The sequence below is a fragment of the Cetorhinus maximus genome, chromosome 3 (genome assembly GCF_964194155.1).
Source record: "Cetorhinus maximus chromosome 3, sCetMax3.hap1.1, whole genome shotgun sequence".
Taxonomy (NCBI): Eukaryota; Metazoa; Chordata; class Chondrichthyes; order Lamniformes; family Cetorhinidae; genus Cetorhinus; species Cetorhinus maximus.
Window position 1 is genome coordinate 45,180,916 of NC_135881.1, and position 16,029 is coordinate 45,196,944.

Here is a 16,029-nt window from a genome sequence, read left to right on the forward strand (position 1 = left end):
CTGACTTCAATGGGACAAGAATGGAGCTGGGCTGGATAGACTGGAACCAAAGGTTGGGGGGAAAATCTGTTGCTGAACAGTGGGCTACCTTCAAAGAAGAAATGGTTCGGGGACAGTCAAGGTTTATTCCCTCAAAAGGGAAAGGTGTGGCAAACAAATCCAGAGCTCCCTGGATGAAAAAGGAGAAAGAAATTAGGAAAAAGAAAACGTGTGCTTATGACAGGTGTCAGGTAGAATATACAACTGAGAACTAAGCTAAATACATAAGGTCATAAGGTTCGGAGGAGAAGTGAAGAAGCAAATAAGAGAAATGAAGAGGGATTATGAGATAAGACTGGTAGCCAACATAAAGGGGAATCCCAAAGTCTCCTATAGGCACATAAGTAGTAAAAGAATGGTAACAGGAGGAGTAGGGCTGATTAGGGACCAAAAAAGGAATTTACACATGGAGGCAGGGAACATGGCTGAGGTGTTAAATGAATACTTTGCATCTGTTTTTACCAGGGAAGCAGGTGCTACCCAGGGTGTGGTGACAGAGGAGGAAACTCTTTCACGAGAAGGGTTCAAAATTGATGAAGTATTGGATACACTGTCAATACTTAAAGTTGACAAGGCACTGGGACCGGATGAGATGCATCCAACGATATTGAAGGAAATGAGAGTGGAAATTGCAAGGGCACTGGCCATAACCTTTCATTCTTCCCTAGACTCCGGGGAGGTGCCAGAGGACTGGAGAATTGCAAACATTATGCCCTTGTTCAGAAAAGGTTGTAAGGATAAGCCCAGCACTTCAGTGGTGTGGAAGCTTCTGGAAACAATTATTTGGGATAGAATTAATAGTCACATGGAAAAATGTGAGTTGATTAGGAAGAGCCAGCATGTATTTCTTAGGGAAAATCATGTTTAACTAACTTGGTGGAGTTTTTTGAAGAGGTAACAGAGAGGGTTTGATGAGGGTAATGTGTTGATGTGGTGTACATGAACTTCCATAAGACATTTGACACAGCACCACACAAAAGTCTTGTGAGAAAAGTTATAGCTTATGGGATAAAACAGACAGTAGCAACGTGGATACAAAATTAGCTGAGTAATAGGAAGCAGCAAGTAATGGTTAGTGGATATTTTTCGGGCTGGAGGAAGATTTGTATTGGAATTCCTCAGGCGTTGGTATTAGAACACATACTTTTCTTGATATATATTAATCATAGAATCACACAGCACAGAAGAGGCCCTTCGAGTCTGCACCAATACGTGAGAAACACCTGACCTACCTACCTAATCCCATTTACCAGCACTTGGCCCATAGCCTTGAATGTTATGACGTGCCAAGTGCTTATCCAGGTACTTTTTAAAGGATGTGAGGCAACCTGCCTCCACCACCCTCCCAGGCAGCGCATTCCAGACCGTCACCACCCCCTGGGTAAAAAAGTTTTTCTCTCACATCCCCCCCTAAACCTCCTGCCCTTCACCTTGAACTTATGTCCCCTTGAAACTGACCCTTCAGCTAAGGGGAACAGCTGCACCCTGTCCAATAATCTAGACCTTGGTGTGCAGGGGACAGTTTCAAAGTTTGCGGATGATGCAAAACTTGAAAGCATTGTAAACTGTGAGGAGGACAATGTAGAACTTCAAAAGGGCATAGACAAGTTGATGGAGTGGGCAGATAGATGGCAGATGAAGTTCAATGCAGAGAAGTGAGAGGCGATTTATTTTGGTAAGGAAGAACATGGAGAGACAAGGTAAAATAAGGGGTACAACTCTAAATGGTGTGCAGGAGCAGGGGGGCCTGGATGTATATTTGCATAAGTCACTAAAGGTGGCAGGACAGGTGGAGAGCAGTTAATCTGTATTAATAGAGGCATAGAGTACAAGAGCAAGGAGGTTATACTGAACTTGTCTAGTACACTGGTTAGACCCCAGTTGGAGCATTGTGTACAGTCCTGGGCGCCACACTTTAGGAAGGATGTGAATGTATTGGAGAGAATGCGGAAGAGGTTTACAAAAATGGTTCTAGGGATGAGAAACTTCAGTTATGAAGATAGATTGGAGAAGTTGGGACTGCTCCCCTTGGGAGGAGTTTTGACAGAGGTGTTCAAAATCATGAGGGGGCTGGACAGAGTAGATAGGGAGAAACTGTTCCTGCTTTTAAAAGGGTCGAGAAAGAGAGGTGCACAGATTTCAAGTGATCCACAAAGGAAGGCAAATGCAATGCGAGAGAGAACTTTTTCAATGCGAATGGTTCAGGCCAGGAATGCACTGCCTGGAACTGTGGTGGAGGCAGATTCAATCGAGGCATTCAAGAGGGCATCAGATTATTATTTAAATAGAAACAATGTGCAGGGTTACGGGGATAAGGCAGGAGAATGGCACTGAGTCAATGCTCGTTCGGAGAGCTGGTGCAGACACGATGGACCGAAGGGCCGCCTGCTGCACCCTAACAGTTCTGATTGTGTGAGGTAGATATGCGAGGATGAGAGGGAGTCGTAATAAATTTAAAGAATGGAAGTCTGAAAATTAAACACTTGGACAAGCAAAATGCCGAGGCCTCAAATAATTTTTGCAAGGCTTTTGATGATGTGCTGTACAAGATCAGCTCACAAGGGAGGAAGGTATGTGTTATGAATTTGGGTCTACCACAAGGTCTTTACTTGGGTCTGGTGGTCTAAGTTGTTCTCTTAAGCGGTCTAGTTGATCACCTTTTAACTAGAAGTTGCTTCTTACTGCTCAGTACCTGCTAGTGCCCTAGTGGGAATCATGTAGCCACAAAACTGCCTTGTGATCCAAACTGAATCTCCATGTCTTAAGCAAATACACTTCCTTTTAATCTCTAGAGGTGGACCAAGAAGAGGTAACGTTTGGTTCAGCCTCGTTATTTGGTGGACAACATGCAGAGCACTTAGCATGATGAAAGTTGCATAATACAAACAGTTCACCTTATGTCTGCATACCATTACAAAAATGAAGAAAATGTGCACTCAGCCCATTTGGGATTCTTTAAGTAGAAGGATTGGTTTGCTGTACAGTATGCCCTGCAACCGGTGATGAAGCTACTCCTTCCCTGCAACCTTTCTATTGTCTTAGCCAACATTACAGTCTGCCTGATGCCGTGACTGAACTTGGACATCTGTATTAGTTCATAAAAATTCTAACAGAGATCATAAACAGTTGCCAACACCAAGATTCTAGATTGCATATCTACATTTAAACCATCTTTTATTTACTGTGGGTAACCAACGCAGCATGGTACTGGAAATCTGAAACAAAAACAAAAATAGCTGGAAAAGCTCAGCAGGTCTGACAGCATCTGCGGAGAGGAACACAGTTAATGTTTCAAGTCTGTATGACTCTTCTTCAGAACTGATGAAGAGTCATACGGACTCGAAAAGTTAACTGTGTTCCTCTCCGCAGATGCTGTCAGACCTGCTGAGTTTTTCCAACTATTTTTGTTTTCGTTGCAGCGTGGTACTATTTGGGAAGACCCCTCTCTTGCAGAACAGCTTTTTCTGAGAATGTACAGTATGACGGTTCATTTGGGGAAGAAACAGTAAGCAGCATCTCGATTGTAACAGCATGGAAAAGGAACAGGATCTTGAAACTCAAGCTTAGAAGAGGGCAGTGCATAGTCAATTTAGATTTAACTACTTTACCCAGAGGGTAGTGAATGTGGAATGGACTACCCAGGGAGGCAGTGGAAACAGATCCTATGGAAATAATTAAGGATTAGACAGATATTTTGAGGGATTTGGGGATTCGAAAGGTACTAGTTTGTGACCAGCCAGATGTTGTGCCAAATCTTTTCCAATTCTGTGCTTTCCTATGTTGCTGAGTACTGGAAACTGAAATAAAAACAGATGATGCTCGAAATGCACAGATTAGTTATTATCTGAAAAACATGTCAACGTTTTCAATGAGGCCCTTCATTTGGACTCATTTTCGTTACTCCTTTGTGCCGAGACATTCAAGATATTTAAATTGCTGACTATTTGTTTTAGTATTTTATACTACATTTTACCCAGAATGCAAGAGACATCAGGAACCATCTAATACTTGCATTTTTTTGATGGCCCTTGGGGATTGAAGTTGTTACATTTTTAAAGGCCAGGTGAAAATCATAAGAATGATGGAAGGAACAGTAAAACTGTCTGGCAAGCTTTTACTGAAGATTATTGAACCATTCTGCGCATATAGCCCAGGAGCCTCTAACAGCTTAAACCTCTGGAAAGCTTGTCAGGATTTTCAGCAAGGTGTTGGCCTGGGGATGTGTATTTAAAAAAAACAAAAAATGTTGGGTATGTTTATGGAGTGTGTAGTATGACCCACTTCTGGAATTGATAGTATATGAGCTGTTACAGCCAAACAGCTGGCTGGAGGTGTGGTGGTGAGGGTCATAGACGAAGGTGTGGAAGAATAATCATTGAAATTTTTACCTTGAAATGTAAAATGTTCTTTCTGCCTGTGAAGGAAAATCCTGTAGATCAGAGATCTTGGTTCATAAAACAGGTTCTAAATTCAGAAAATAGTTCGCATAATTTACATACTGCAGCAATTAAACCTGTATATATATACAAATGGATGTATCACTCAATGATTGGCTGATTATCACACTATCGTAAACCAGATAATAGTAGCATTTGGCCGTTTATAACTGTTTTTGTATAATTTTGAATGAAAGAAACGCATTGATTAAGAACATTGATTAAGTGTGGTGACTTATCATTGGACCCGAAGGAAGGGAATATTTGTGCAGTTATAGTTTGAGTTTTTTTAATCTCTTCTGCTTTTGTAGGTCCTTCAGGAGTTGGGCTGAATGAGCTTAAACGGAAACTGTTGATTAGTGACTCACAGCACTATGGTGTAACAGTTCCACGTGAGTATGAGAAACTTCTCTATCTCCATTTAAACAATGGCTTAGAGTTATTTATACCCTCAAACAATGATACATGTCAACATTTTTCAAAGTAGAGTTTCTTTTACTCAGTTTGTTCATAATCAAAAAGGTCTTCCAACAACATTTTTTTTAAGTCACTTTGGAGCTCAATGCTGTTAGCCATTCTTGTGATTCCTTGCACTTTTTATTCATTCATAAGCTGTGTGCAGCACTGGCAACGCGAACATTAATTGCCCATCCCTCATTGCTTTGAGAAGATGTGGTGAGCCCCCGTCTTAAACTACTGCAGTCCGGATGGTATAGGGACAGGCAAAGTACTGTTAGGGAGGGAGCTCTAGGATTTTGACCCAGCAACAATGAAGAAATGATATGCTTACAAGTCAGGATGGTGTGTGACTTGGAGGGGAACTTGACATTTCCTGCTCCTGCTGCCTGTTATGATCCTGGACCAGGCCCCCAAGTTTTTGGTACAATCCAGTTAAGGACCAGCAATCTTCTGTTTAAAATAGACAAAGTTTGAGATCCGAGAGAGTTGCTGAGAGAATAAAGCCACAAGATTCCATGGTTTTTGAACAAACAAAAAAAACTTTACAAGATCAGAAAGATGAAACAATTTACAATATCTATCTTGTACTCTAACATTCAGGTTTAACATGAGGTGCATGTGAATTAACATGAAAACTGCGGTCAAACACACTACATTGCACAATAAATAGCAAATGTGACCAAGACAGATCCCACAGATTTCTCAGTTCACCCAGACATTAATAAACACTGTGAGCTAACCAATCTTGTTGAAACTGTCTCATACGAAATAGGAGCAGAAGTAGGCCAATCGGCCCCTTGAGCCTGCTCCCTCATTCAACAAGATCATGGCTGATCCGTTTGTGTTTCGAATTCAGCATTCCCATCTACCCCTGATAACCTTAGATTCTTGTAAGGTGAGGGAATCCATCTACCTCTACCTTAAGGGTGGGCAGGGAGTTCCAAAATCTCTCATCCCTCTGATAGAAAAAGTTTCTCCTCATCTCTGTCCTATAAGGGCAACTTCTAATTTTAAAACAGTGCCCCGAGTTCTGGACACACCCACAAGAGGACCTTTCAACATCCACCTTGTCAAGACCATTTAGGATCTTATATACTTCAGTCAATTTACTCCTCACTCTTCTAAACTCCAGTAGAAACAAGCCCAGTCTGTCAAACCTATCCTCATAAAACAGCTTGGTCATTTCAGGTATCAATCCACTAAACGTCCTCTGAACCACCTCCAACCATCTTTCTTATGACAGATTCCAGTCTCCACTTTCAAAGATCTAACCTCTGAATTCCCTGCAAACATTGCTTCGTCTCAGACTGCCTCAATGACTGCGCACCTTGCAGGGTTTCAATCTCATCTCCCGAGACTTGGTTCCCCTGCATTCCCAGGTCAGCACTCCAGCGCCAACTCAGAAACACAACTTCAGCTCTTCGGCCGTGCCGAGCAGAACAGTACTGCTCCAAAAAGCTACCTTTGCCCCAACGGCCAGCAGCACAGAGTCACTAACCTTCTGCTGCCTTCTCAGATCTTCAGGTTTTCTCCCGAACCTGCACTTCTTAAAGTCTGCTGATCACAGCACTTTTACTACTTGGAGCATCTTTCTTTGTTCCTCTCTTTCTCTTTCTTTGGGACCCCTCCCTGCTCCTCTCCCTTGGTTCCCTATCTGGGATTCTTCTCCAATGTGGCACTCTGCTCCAGAGTCACTTGATCTGGTTTTTGCTGCTTTTCTTTTTCCTTCCTTCAAACAGGTGCACTGCTGTCAAGATGGCCGAACCCTTGAACTGCCAGATTGCACATGCACCGCCTGCTCCCAGTCCATGCATGCCCAGAAACTCCCAGGCATGCTGGGGTTTGTAGTTCCTGGTTCCCGCTCCACTACGAGTCAAGTTTAGTTTTCGTAACATGCCTTTGTTCTTCTAGGTTGTTGAGGTCACTGGTTTGGAAGCTTCTGTCAAAGGACCCTTGTTGTTGCACTGCAATTTTAGATGGTGCACCAGTGCTGAAGGGAATGAATTTTTGGTAAACGGGATGCCAGTTAAGCAGGTTGCTTTGACTTAGATGGCATCAAGTTTCTTGATTGTTGTTGGAGCTACACTCTTTCAGGCAAGTGGAGAGTTTTTCATGACTGGCTTGGCTTGTGCCTTGTAGTTTGTGAAGAATAATTGTGGAATCAGAAAGTGAGTGCAGAATATCAGCCTCTGAATTGCTCTTATAGCCATAGTATTTATATGGTTGATCCAACTGGTGAAGCCTTCAGGATGTTGATGGTGGGTGTTTCAGTCATTGTAACACCATTGAATATCATTGTGTTGGAGTTGGTCATTGCCTGGCAGTTGTCTGGCACAAATGTTACTTGGGGAGTTGCAAATGGAGCTCAACACTGTTCGTCAGCAAAAATTCCCACTTCTGACCTTAAGATGGAGGGATGAAGCAGGTGAAAACGGTTTAGTCTCGGACACTACTCTGAGGAACTCCTGCAGTGATGTCCTGGAGCTTGGATAATTGGCCTCCAACAACCATAACCATCTTCCTTCGTGCAAGGTACGACTCCAGCCAGTGGAGAGCTTTCCACCTGATTCCCCATTGACTTAAGTTTCCTAGAACTTCCTCCTGCCACACCCAGTCAAATGCTACCTTGATGTCAAGAGCAGTCACTCTCACCTCAACTCTGAAATTCAGCTCTTTTGTCCTACCTGTATCCCCATTGCAGATTTCTTATGTCCTCATCACAACATGCCTTCCCACTTATTTTTGTATCATCAGAAAATTTGGATACACTACACTTTGCCCCGCCCCCCTCTCCAAGTCATTAATATAGATAGTAAATAATTGAGGCCCTAGGACTGATCCTTGTGGCATTCCACTAGTTACATTTTTCCAACTTAAAAAAGACCCATTAACTCTGACTCTCTGTCTTCTGTGTGTTAACCAATCCTCAAACCATGCTAATACTTTACTCCCAATACCATGAGCTCCTATCTTGTGCAATAACCTTTCATGTGGCACCTTCTCGAAAGCCTTCTGGAAATCCAAATACACTACATCTAATGGTTCCCCTTTTTCAACTCTGCTTGTTATATCATCAAAGAGCTCTAGCAAATTTGTCAAACATGATTTCCCTTTCACAAAATCATGTTGATTCTGTTTGATTGCGTTAAGCTTTTCTAAATGTCCTGCTATTTCTTCCTTAATAATGGACTCTACCATTTTCCCAACAACAGATGTTAGGCTGACTCGCCTATAGTTTCCTGCTTTTTGTCTCCCTCCTTTCTTGAATAGTGGCGTCACATTAGTGGTTTTCCAATCTTCCGGGGCCCTCCTGGAATCCAATGAGTTCTGGAATATTTTGACCAATGCCTCCACTATCTCTGCAGCCACTTCCTATAAAACCCTTGGATGCAGGCCATCAGGTCCTGGCGACTCGTCTGCCTTTAGTCCCATTAGTTTGTCAAATACTTTGTCCCTCGTGATAGAGATTGTTACAAGATCTTTCCTCCCATTAGCTCCTTGCTTATCTGATATCTTTGGGATATTTATAGTGTCTTCCACCATGAAAAATATTGGTCTAAATTATCTGCCATTTCCCTGTTCCCCGTTATCAATTCACCAGTCGCATCCTCCAAGGGTCCTACGTTCACTTAAGCCACTTTCTTTTTATATACCTGTAGAAGCTCTTGCTGTTTGTTTTTATATTTCTTGCCAATTTACTTTCAAAATCAGTTTTCTCCCTCTTTATTAGCTTTTTAGTCATCCGCTGCTGGTTCCTAAAAAAAAAAATTCCCAATCCTCTGGCCTACTATTAATTTTCGCTGCTTTGTATGCCCAGCTTTTGATTGGATACTCTCCTTGACCACCGTTGTTAACCACAGGTGGTTCATCTCTCTCATTGAGTCCTTCTTTTTGACCAGAATAAATTTTTGCTGAGCGTTATGAAATATCTGCTTAAATGCCTGCCAACGCTCATCCACTGATCTTCCCCTTAGTCTATTTTCCCAGCCCGCTTTAGACAGCTTTCTTCATATCTCTGTAATTGCCCTTATTTAAGTTGAGGACACTGGTTTGAGACCCAAGTTCCTCGCCCTCAAACCGAATTTGAAATTCTACCATGTTGTGATCGCTGCCCCCTGGAGGATCCTTAACTACGCTATCTTTTATTAATCCCACCTCATTACACATTACTAGATATAAAATATCCTGTTCCCAGGTAGGTTCTCTGCAACGTATTGCTCTAAGAAACAATCCCTGATGCACACTACAAATTCGTCTTCCATGTTACTCCTGCCAATCTGATTTGCCCAATCAATGTGCAGATTAAAATCACCCATGACAATTGTAGTGCCCTTCTTACACGCCTCCATTATTTCTCGATTTATACTTTGTCCTACAGTGAGGCAATTCTTCGGGGGCCTATAGATGACTCCCACCTGTGACTTCTTCCCCTTGATATTCCTTATTTCCACCCAAACTGATTCCACATCACAATCTATTGCACCTATATCACTACTCAGTACCACACTGATCCCTTCCTTTATTAACAAAGCTACCCCACCTCCTTTTCCTTTTTGCCTATTTCTGCGGAACGTTGAATACCCTTGAATATTGAGTTCCCAGTCTTGGTCACCCTGCAACCACGTCTCTGTAATAGCTATCAAGTCAAATTCATTCATTTCTATTTGTGCCACCAACTCGCCTATCTTGTTACAAATGCTGCGTGCATTCAATAAAGAGCCTTAAGCTTTGACTTTTTACCATTATTGCTCATTCTGGTTCTGATTTCTGCTGCACTCCTCTGCTTATATTTTCTGCCCCTTCCTGTCACACTTTGATTGTCGTCCGCCTCTTCACTACCCTGCAACTCTGCTCTTTCGTTTCTTTTTGATTTTTTTAAACTTCCCTTCAATTGAACCCGCCCCCCAAATAATTAGTTTAAAGTCCTAACTATAACCCATGATATACGATTCGCCAGGACACTGGTCCCAGCATGGTTCAAAAGATGCCCATCACAATGGAACAGCTCTCTCCTTCCCCAGTACTGATGCCATTGCCCCATGAATCGAAACCCATTTCTCCCACACCATTCTTTGAGCCACACATTTACCTCTCTAATCTTTTTAGCCTATGCCAATTTGCACGTGGCTCAGATAGTAATCCGGACATTATTGCCTTTGTGGTTCTACTTTTTAATTTAGCCCCAAGCTGCTCGTAGTACCTCAGCAGAACTTCTTTCCTAGTTCTACCTAGTTCTGGATCCTTCCCCTCCCTCTCCAAGTTCTTCTCCAGCCCAGAAGAGATGTTCTTAACCTTGGCACCAGGTAGGCAACACAGCACTGTCTTTGCTGCAGAGAACAGTATCTATTCCCCTAACTATGCTACTCCCTATTACTACTACATTTCTCTTTTCTCCCTCTACTTGAATGGCACTTTGTACCACGGTGTTGTGGTCAGTTTGCTTATCCTCCCTGCAATCTGTGTCCTCGTCCACACTGGAAGCAAGAACCTCATACCTATTGGACAAGAGCACTGGCTGAGGCTCTTCCAAAGCTAAATTTTGGACCCCATACATGTCTCACTCGCAGTCACACCCTCCTGTTCTGACCATGGTCCAAATTTGATGTAATTAATCTAAGGGGTGTGACTGTCTCCTGAAACACAGTGTCCAGGTAACTCTCCCCCTCCCTGATGTGTCGCAGTGTCTGCAGCTCGGACTCCAGCTTATCAGCTCTGAGCCAAAGTTCCTCGAGCAGCCAACACTTGCTGCAGATGTGGTCACCATGGATCGCACTGGCATCCACCAGCTCCCACATACTACAGCTGCAACACATCGCCTGCCCGGTCGTCTCTATTCTATTTAATTAATTAATTTGAATGTTTAGCATTTCAAAAGTCAATTTCTTAACTGTACTCTTCAGTTATAATAATGTCTCCTGATTTAAACTACCTGGCCAATCAAAAGAGACATGGAAGAGATTTTTTTTTTTTTTTTGTAAAAATATACTTTATTCATAAAAAATCTTCAGTCACATTCAAAACCATTTCAAAAACAACATTACAAGGGTACAATCCAGGTTAAACTTTTACAAAATGTATCACCAGGTGCATCAGTACAAACAATATTACAATCATTTACAGCCTTTCATTTTGATCTGTACAGCCCGAGGGGCTCTAAACAGTTCCCAGTCTCTCGGTGCGCTGTGGTAGAAAGGTCTTAGACAGCGACCCTTCCCCATTGCGCCTTTGCGGCAGCTGCCCCAAGCTTTAGTGCGTCCCTCAGCACGTAGTCCTGGACTTTGGATTGTGCCAGTCCGCAACAATCGGTCGGGGACAACTCTTTGTGCTGGAAGACCAACAAGTTTCGGGCAGACCAAAGCGCGTCTTTCACCGAGTTGATGATCCTCCAGCTGCAGTCGATGTTTGTCTCGGTGTGTGTCCCTGGGAACAGCCCGTAGAGCACAGAGTCCTGTGTCACAGAACTGCTCGGGATGAACCTCGACAGCAACCACTGCATCTCTCTCCAGACTTTCTTTGCAAAGGCACAATCCACAAGGAGGTGAACAACGGTCTCTTCCCCACCACAGCCACCTCGAGGGCATCGTGCAGAGGGGGTGAGACTCCTGGCGTGTAGGAAGGATCTGACGGGGAGAGCCTTTCTCACCACCAGCCAAGCTACGTCTTGGTGCTTGTTGGAAAGTTCTGGCGATGAGGCATTCTGCCAAATGACTTTGACAGTCTGCTCGGGGAGCCATCCCACAGGGTCCACCCTCTCCTTATCCCTCAGGGCCTCTAGGACGTTACGTGCTGACCACTGCCTGATGGACTTGTGGTCAAAGGTGTTTTTCTGCATAAATTTTTCCACCAGGGACAGGTGGTACGGCACGGTCCAACTACTTGGAGCGTTCCGCGGCAGCGTGGCCAGACCCATCCTTCGCAACACCGGGGACAGGTAGAACCTCAGCACGTAGTGACACTTGGTGTTTGCGTACTGAGGGTCTACGCACCGCTTGATGCAGCCGCACACAAAGGTGGCCATCAGTATGAGGGCGATGTTGGGCACGTTTTTTCCCCCTTTATCTAGAGGCTTGTACATCGCGTCCCTGCAGACACGATCCATTTTCGACCTCCAGATAAAGCGGAAGATGGCTCGAGTGATCGCCATCGCGCAGGAGTGTGGAATGGGCCAGACCTGCGCCACGTACAGCAACAGCGAGAGTACCTCACACCTGATGACCAGGTTCTTACCCGCAATGGAGAGGGAGCGTCGCTCCCACATGCCCAGTTTCCTTTTCACCATAGCCACTCGCTCCTTCCAGTTTCTAACGCATGCCCCGGTCCCTCCGAACCATATCCCCAGCACCTTCAGGCCGTCAGCCCTGACAGTGAAGGGGACAAAGGATCGGTCAGCCCAGTTCCCAAAGAACATGGCCTCGCTCTTCCCACGATTTACCTTGGCTCCCGAGGCCAGTTCGAACTGGTCGCAGACGTGCATCAGTCTGCGCACCGACAGCGGATCCGAGCAGAAAACGGCGACGTCGTCCATGTACAGGGAGGCTTTTACCTGAGTGCCTCCACTGCCTGGGATCGTCACTCCTCTTATGCCCGGATCCTTCCTGATGGACTCGGCAAAGGGTTCTATGCAGCACACGAAAAGGACAGGCGAGAGAGGACAGCCCTGCCTGACTCCAGATTTAATCGGAAAGCTATCTGTTTCCCACCCATTGATTGAGACTGCGCTACTGATGTTAGTGTAGAGCAGTTGGATCCAATTTCGAATTCCCTCCCCAAAGCCCATTTTGGAGAGCACATCCCCCATGTAGGTGTGCGATATTCTGTCAAAGGCCTTCTCCTGATCCAAGCTGATGAGGCAGGTATCCACACCCCTGTCCTGTACATAGGCAATCGTATCCCTGAGCAGCGCCAGGCTGTCAGAGATCTTCCTGCCTGGCACAGAGCAGGTCTGGTCAGGGTGAATCACCAATTCCAGAGCGGATTTGACCCGGTTGGCGATGACCTTCGACAGAATCTTATAGTCCACATTCAACAGTGAAATGGGTCGCCAATTTCTAATTTCCTCCCTTTCCCCCTTGTGCTTGTAGATGAGGGTGATGATGCCTTTCCTCATGGATTCTGACATGCTGCCGGCCAGGAGCATACTCTCGTACACTTCTAGCAGGTCTGGGCCGATCAAGTCCCACAGAGCCGAATACAACTCCGCCGGCAGGCCGTCGCTTCCGGGGGTTTTACTCTTCTCGAAGGACTCGAGGGCCTTAGTCAGTTCGTCAGGAGTTAGCGGTTTGTCTAGGCTCTCCCGCGTACTGTGGTCTAAGACCTCCGTGATAGAGGACAGGAAGGACTGGGAGGCCGTGCTGTCCGTGGGCTTCACGTCATACAGACCGGCATAAAAGGATTTGCTGATCCTCAGAATGTCGGACCGTGATGACTTTACTGAGCCGTCTTCTTCCTTCAGTCTGCTGATCACAGAGCGCTCTCTGTGTACCTTTTGGAAGAAGAAACGTGAGCACGTCTCATCCTGCTCCACGGAGCGGACTCTGGAACGGAAGATGATCTTGGAGGCCTCCGAGGCAAAGTGCGAGGCTTGCTGGCCCTTCACCTCTTGGAGCTCCTCCTTGACATCCACCCCCATCGACTGCAGCCGGAGCAGATTCTGCATCTTTTCCTGGAGTCGGGACATTTCCCTCTGTTCCTTTCTAGCTTTCTGGGTGCCTTTGCGGATGAAAAACCTCTTGATGCTTCCCTTGATCACTTCCCACCAGTGTGTCAGGGACTCAAAGAGGGGTTTCACGGTTCTCCAACCTTTGTAATCCCTCTTGAGCTCCTCAATGTTCTCTGGGGTCAGCAGTTGCACATTTAGCTTCCATGCCCCCCTGCCCACCCTCAGGTCTTCCTCCAAGTGGCAGTCCGCCAGTAGGAGGCAGTGGTCAGAGAAGAACACCGGCTTGACCTCGGTGGATCTGACTGTGAATGCACGGGACACAAACAGGAAGTCTATCCTGGAACGAATGGACCCGTCTGGCCGCGACCAGGTGTATCTACGCTGCGCTCCGTCTGCAGGGTTGCTGAAGACGTCGTGCAGCTTGGCATCCTTAACTGTTTCCATCAGGGATCTGGACGTAGCGTCCAATCTGCTTCCGGCCCTGCCGGATCGTCCAGCCGCATCGATGATGCAGTTGAAGTCCCCGCCCAGAATGACCGGCCTGGAGGTCGCCAGCAGCAGTGGGAGCTGCTGAAAAACCTCCAGCCGCTCAGCCCCTTGTGCCGGGCCGTACACGTTAATTAACCGGAGTGGAGCGTTCTTGTACATTACGTCTGCTACCAGGAGTCGCCCGCCCACCACCTCCTTGACCTCGGAGACGGTGAAGTTGCCTCCCCGCAGCAGAATACCCAGGCCGGAGGAACGAGAGTCGTTTCCGCCCGACCAGATCGATGGCCCGTGGGACCACCATCGTGACCATTGCCTGTAGGAGCTGAGGTGCGGTATCGCACACTCCTGCAGAAACAACAGGTCAGCTTTGACCTTGGCTAGGTAGTCCAAGGTCGCAACACATCGCGTAGTAGATTTAATGCTACGCACATTTATGGATACAATCTTTAAACCCATATTAAAGCATTTATTCTCCTACCAAACCCACTGTCTCTGAGAGTCCCAGACCTTTAGTCTGCTCCTTCATACCCGTAGTGAGCTCAAATTCCTTCACTTTGGATGGGCCGAGGTAGATCTCCTTGGCCGTGTTCTGCTCCAGTGGCATCTGGAGGTTCACGTAGTGAGCGGATTTTGAGATGACCTTTGCTGGAGAAGCTTCTCCAAAACTCACCCCCTCTGGGGGGTTGCTGTTCCCGGCTTCCTGGAGCTGGGGTGCGATGATTGCCTCACTGCTCCCAGATTCCAGGGGCTGTGGTGCACTGGCCTCCTCAGGTTGCAGGCAATGTTGGGGTGCGCTGGGCTCCTTGTTGTCTCCAATTTTCTGGAGCTCGGGTGTCTCGTCCTCCAACGCCCTGGAGCTTTGCCGCCTCTTCTGTCGGTGCCGCTCTGGCACTTCCTCATCCGAAGAGCTGCTGCCCTTGTCATCCGTGTCGGATGGGAGACGCCTCTTGCCGCTTCTCTGGGAAACGCCTTTGCTTCTTCTTCGCTCCCTCTTACTTTTCTTGTTCTTCACCGTCCGCCACTCCCCCTGCTGCTTTTCCACTGCTGCCTCCTCCTCCATTGATTCGCTGTCCTGAGGACTGGAAGGTTCAGGGGGTAGTGCTGTTGATTGGCTCTCTGTTGCCTCAATCTCTTTCTCCACCTTGTCTCTCTCTGTGTCCTCCTTTGTCCCGTTGAGCTCCCTGGGGGCCTTGGTGGTTGGAGTGACACGGAACATTTCTTCTGCTTCCCCGTGGTCGGCTTTGGCTGCCTGTGCGTAAGTACGGCAGCGTTTGGGGCAGGTCCTGTAGAGGTGACTTGCCTCGCCACACAGGTTGCAGCACTTGGCCTGTTTGCAGTCTTTTGTCTGGTGCCCTTCCTGTTTGCAGATCTTGCAGAGGGAGGCGCTGCAGTTGGCCGCCACATGACCAGCCTTGCCGCATGAGCGACAATGCTTGGGTTGCCCAGCGTAGACCAGGTAGCCACGGTTTCCCCCGATAGCGAAACTGGAAGGAGGGTGGAAAATGGCTCCCTTACCATCGGTCTTTAGCGTGACCTTAAACAGGCGTTTGCCTGTCCAGATCCCCAAGTCGTCTCGAATCTCGGTGCCGCTCCCCACCTTATCAAAGTACCTGGTGAGGAAGGTGACCACGTCGGCGACAGGGACGAAGGGGTTGTACACATGCACCATCACCTCACGTTCCCGTTGCAACGGCAGAGAAAAGTGCGGCTCCGCCGTCAGGATCTTCATCTCCGGCAGGTCTCTCTTCTCCTCGAACACCCTCAGGAGCCGGACGCAGTCTGCCACTCGCTTGAACGTCACGTCGAAATAACCACCTTTGCGGGAGTCGTGCAGGGTGAAGATCTCCGTAGCTTGGAAGCCACATGCCTTCAACAGGATCCTCCTGGTGAAGAAGCCCCGATCCATAGGTGATCCTCCTTCGTCGCTGTGGTTCACCGTGACTCGGA

The 16,029-nt window shown here is 46.6% G+C and overlaps 1 protein-coding gene across 5 annotated transcripts in view; it reads left to right on the forward strand.

The window, feature by feature from the left end:
- Positions 1-16,029, forward strand: part of mpp7a (MAGUK p55 scaffold protein 7a) — a 524,619-nt gene that overhangs the window by 461,949 nt on the left and 46,641 nt on the right. For all 5 annotated transcript variants that reach the window (XM_078537871.1, XM_078537888.1, XM_078537875.1 and 2 more), the window contains one exon: positions 4,787-4,867. In XM_078537871.1, the coding sequence (XP_078393997.1) occupies positions 4,787-4,867 (81 nt within the window). The remainder of the gene's footprint in view (positions 1-4,786; positions 4,868-16,029) is intronic.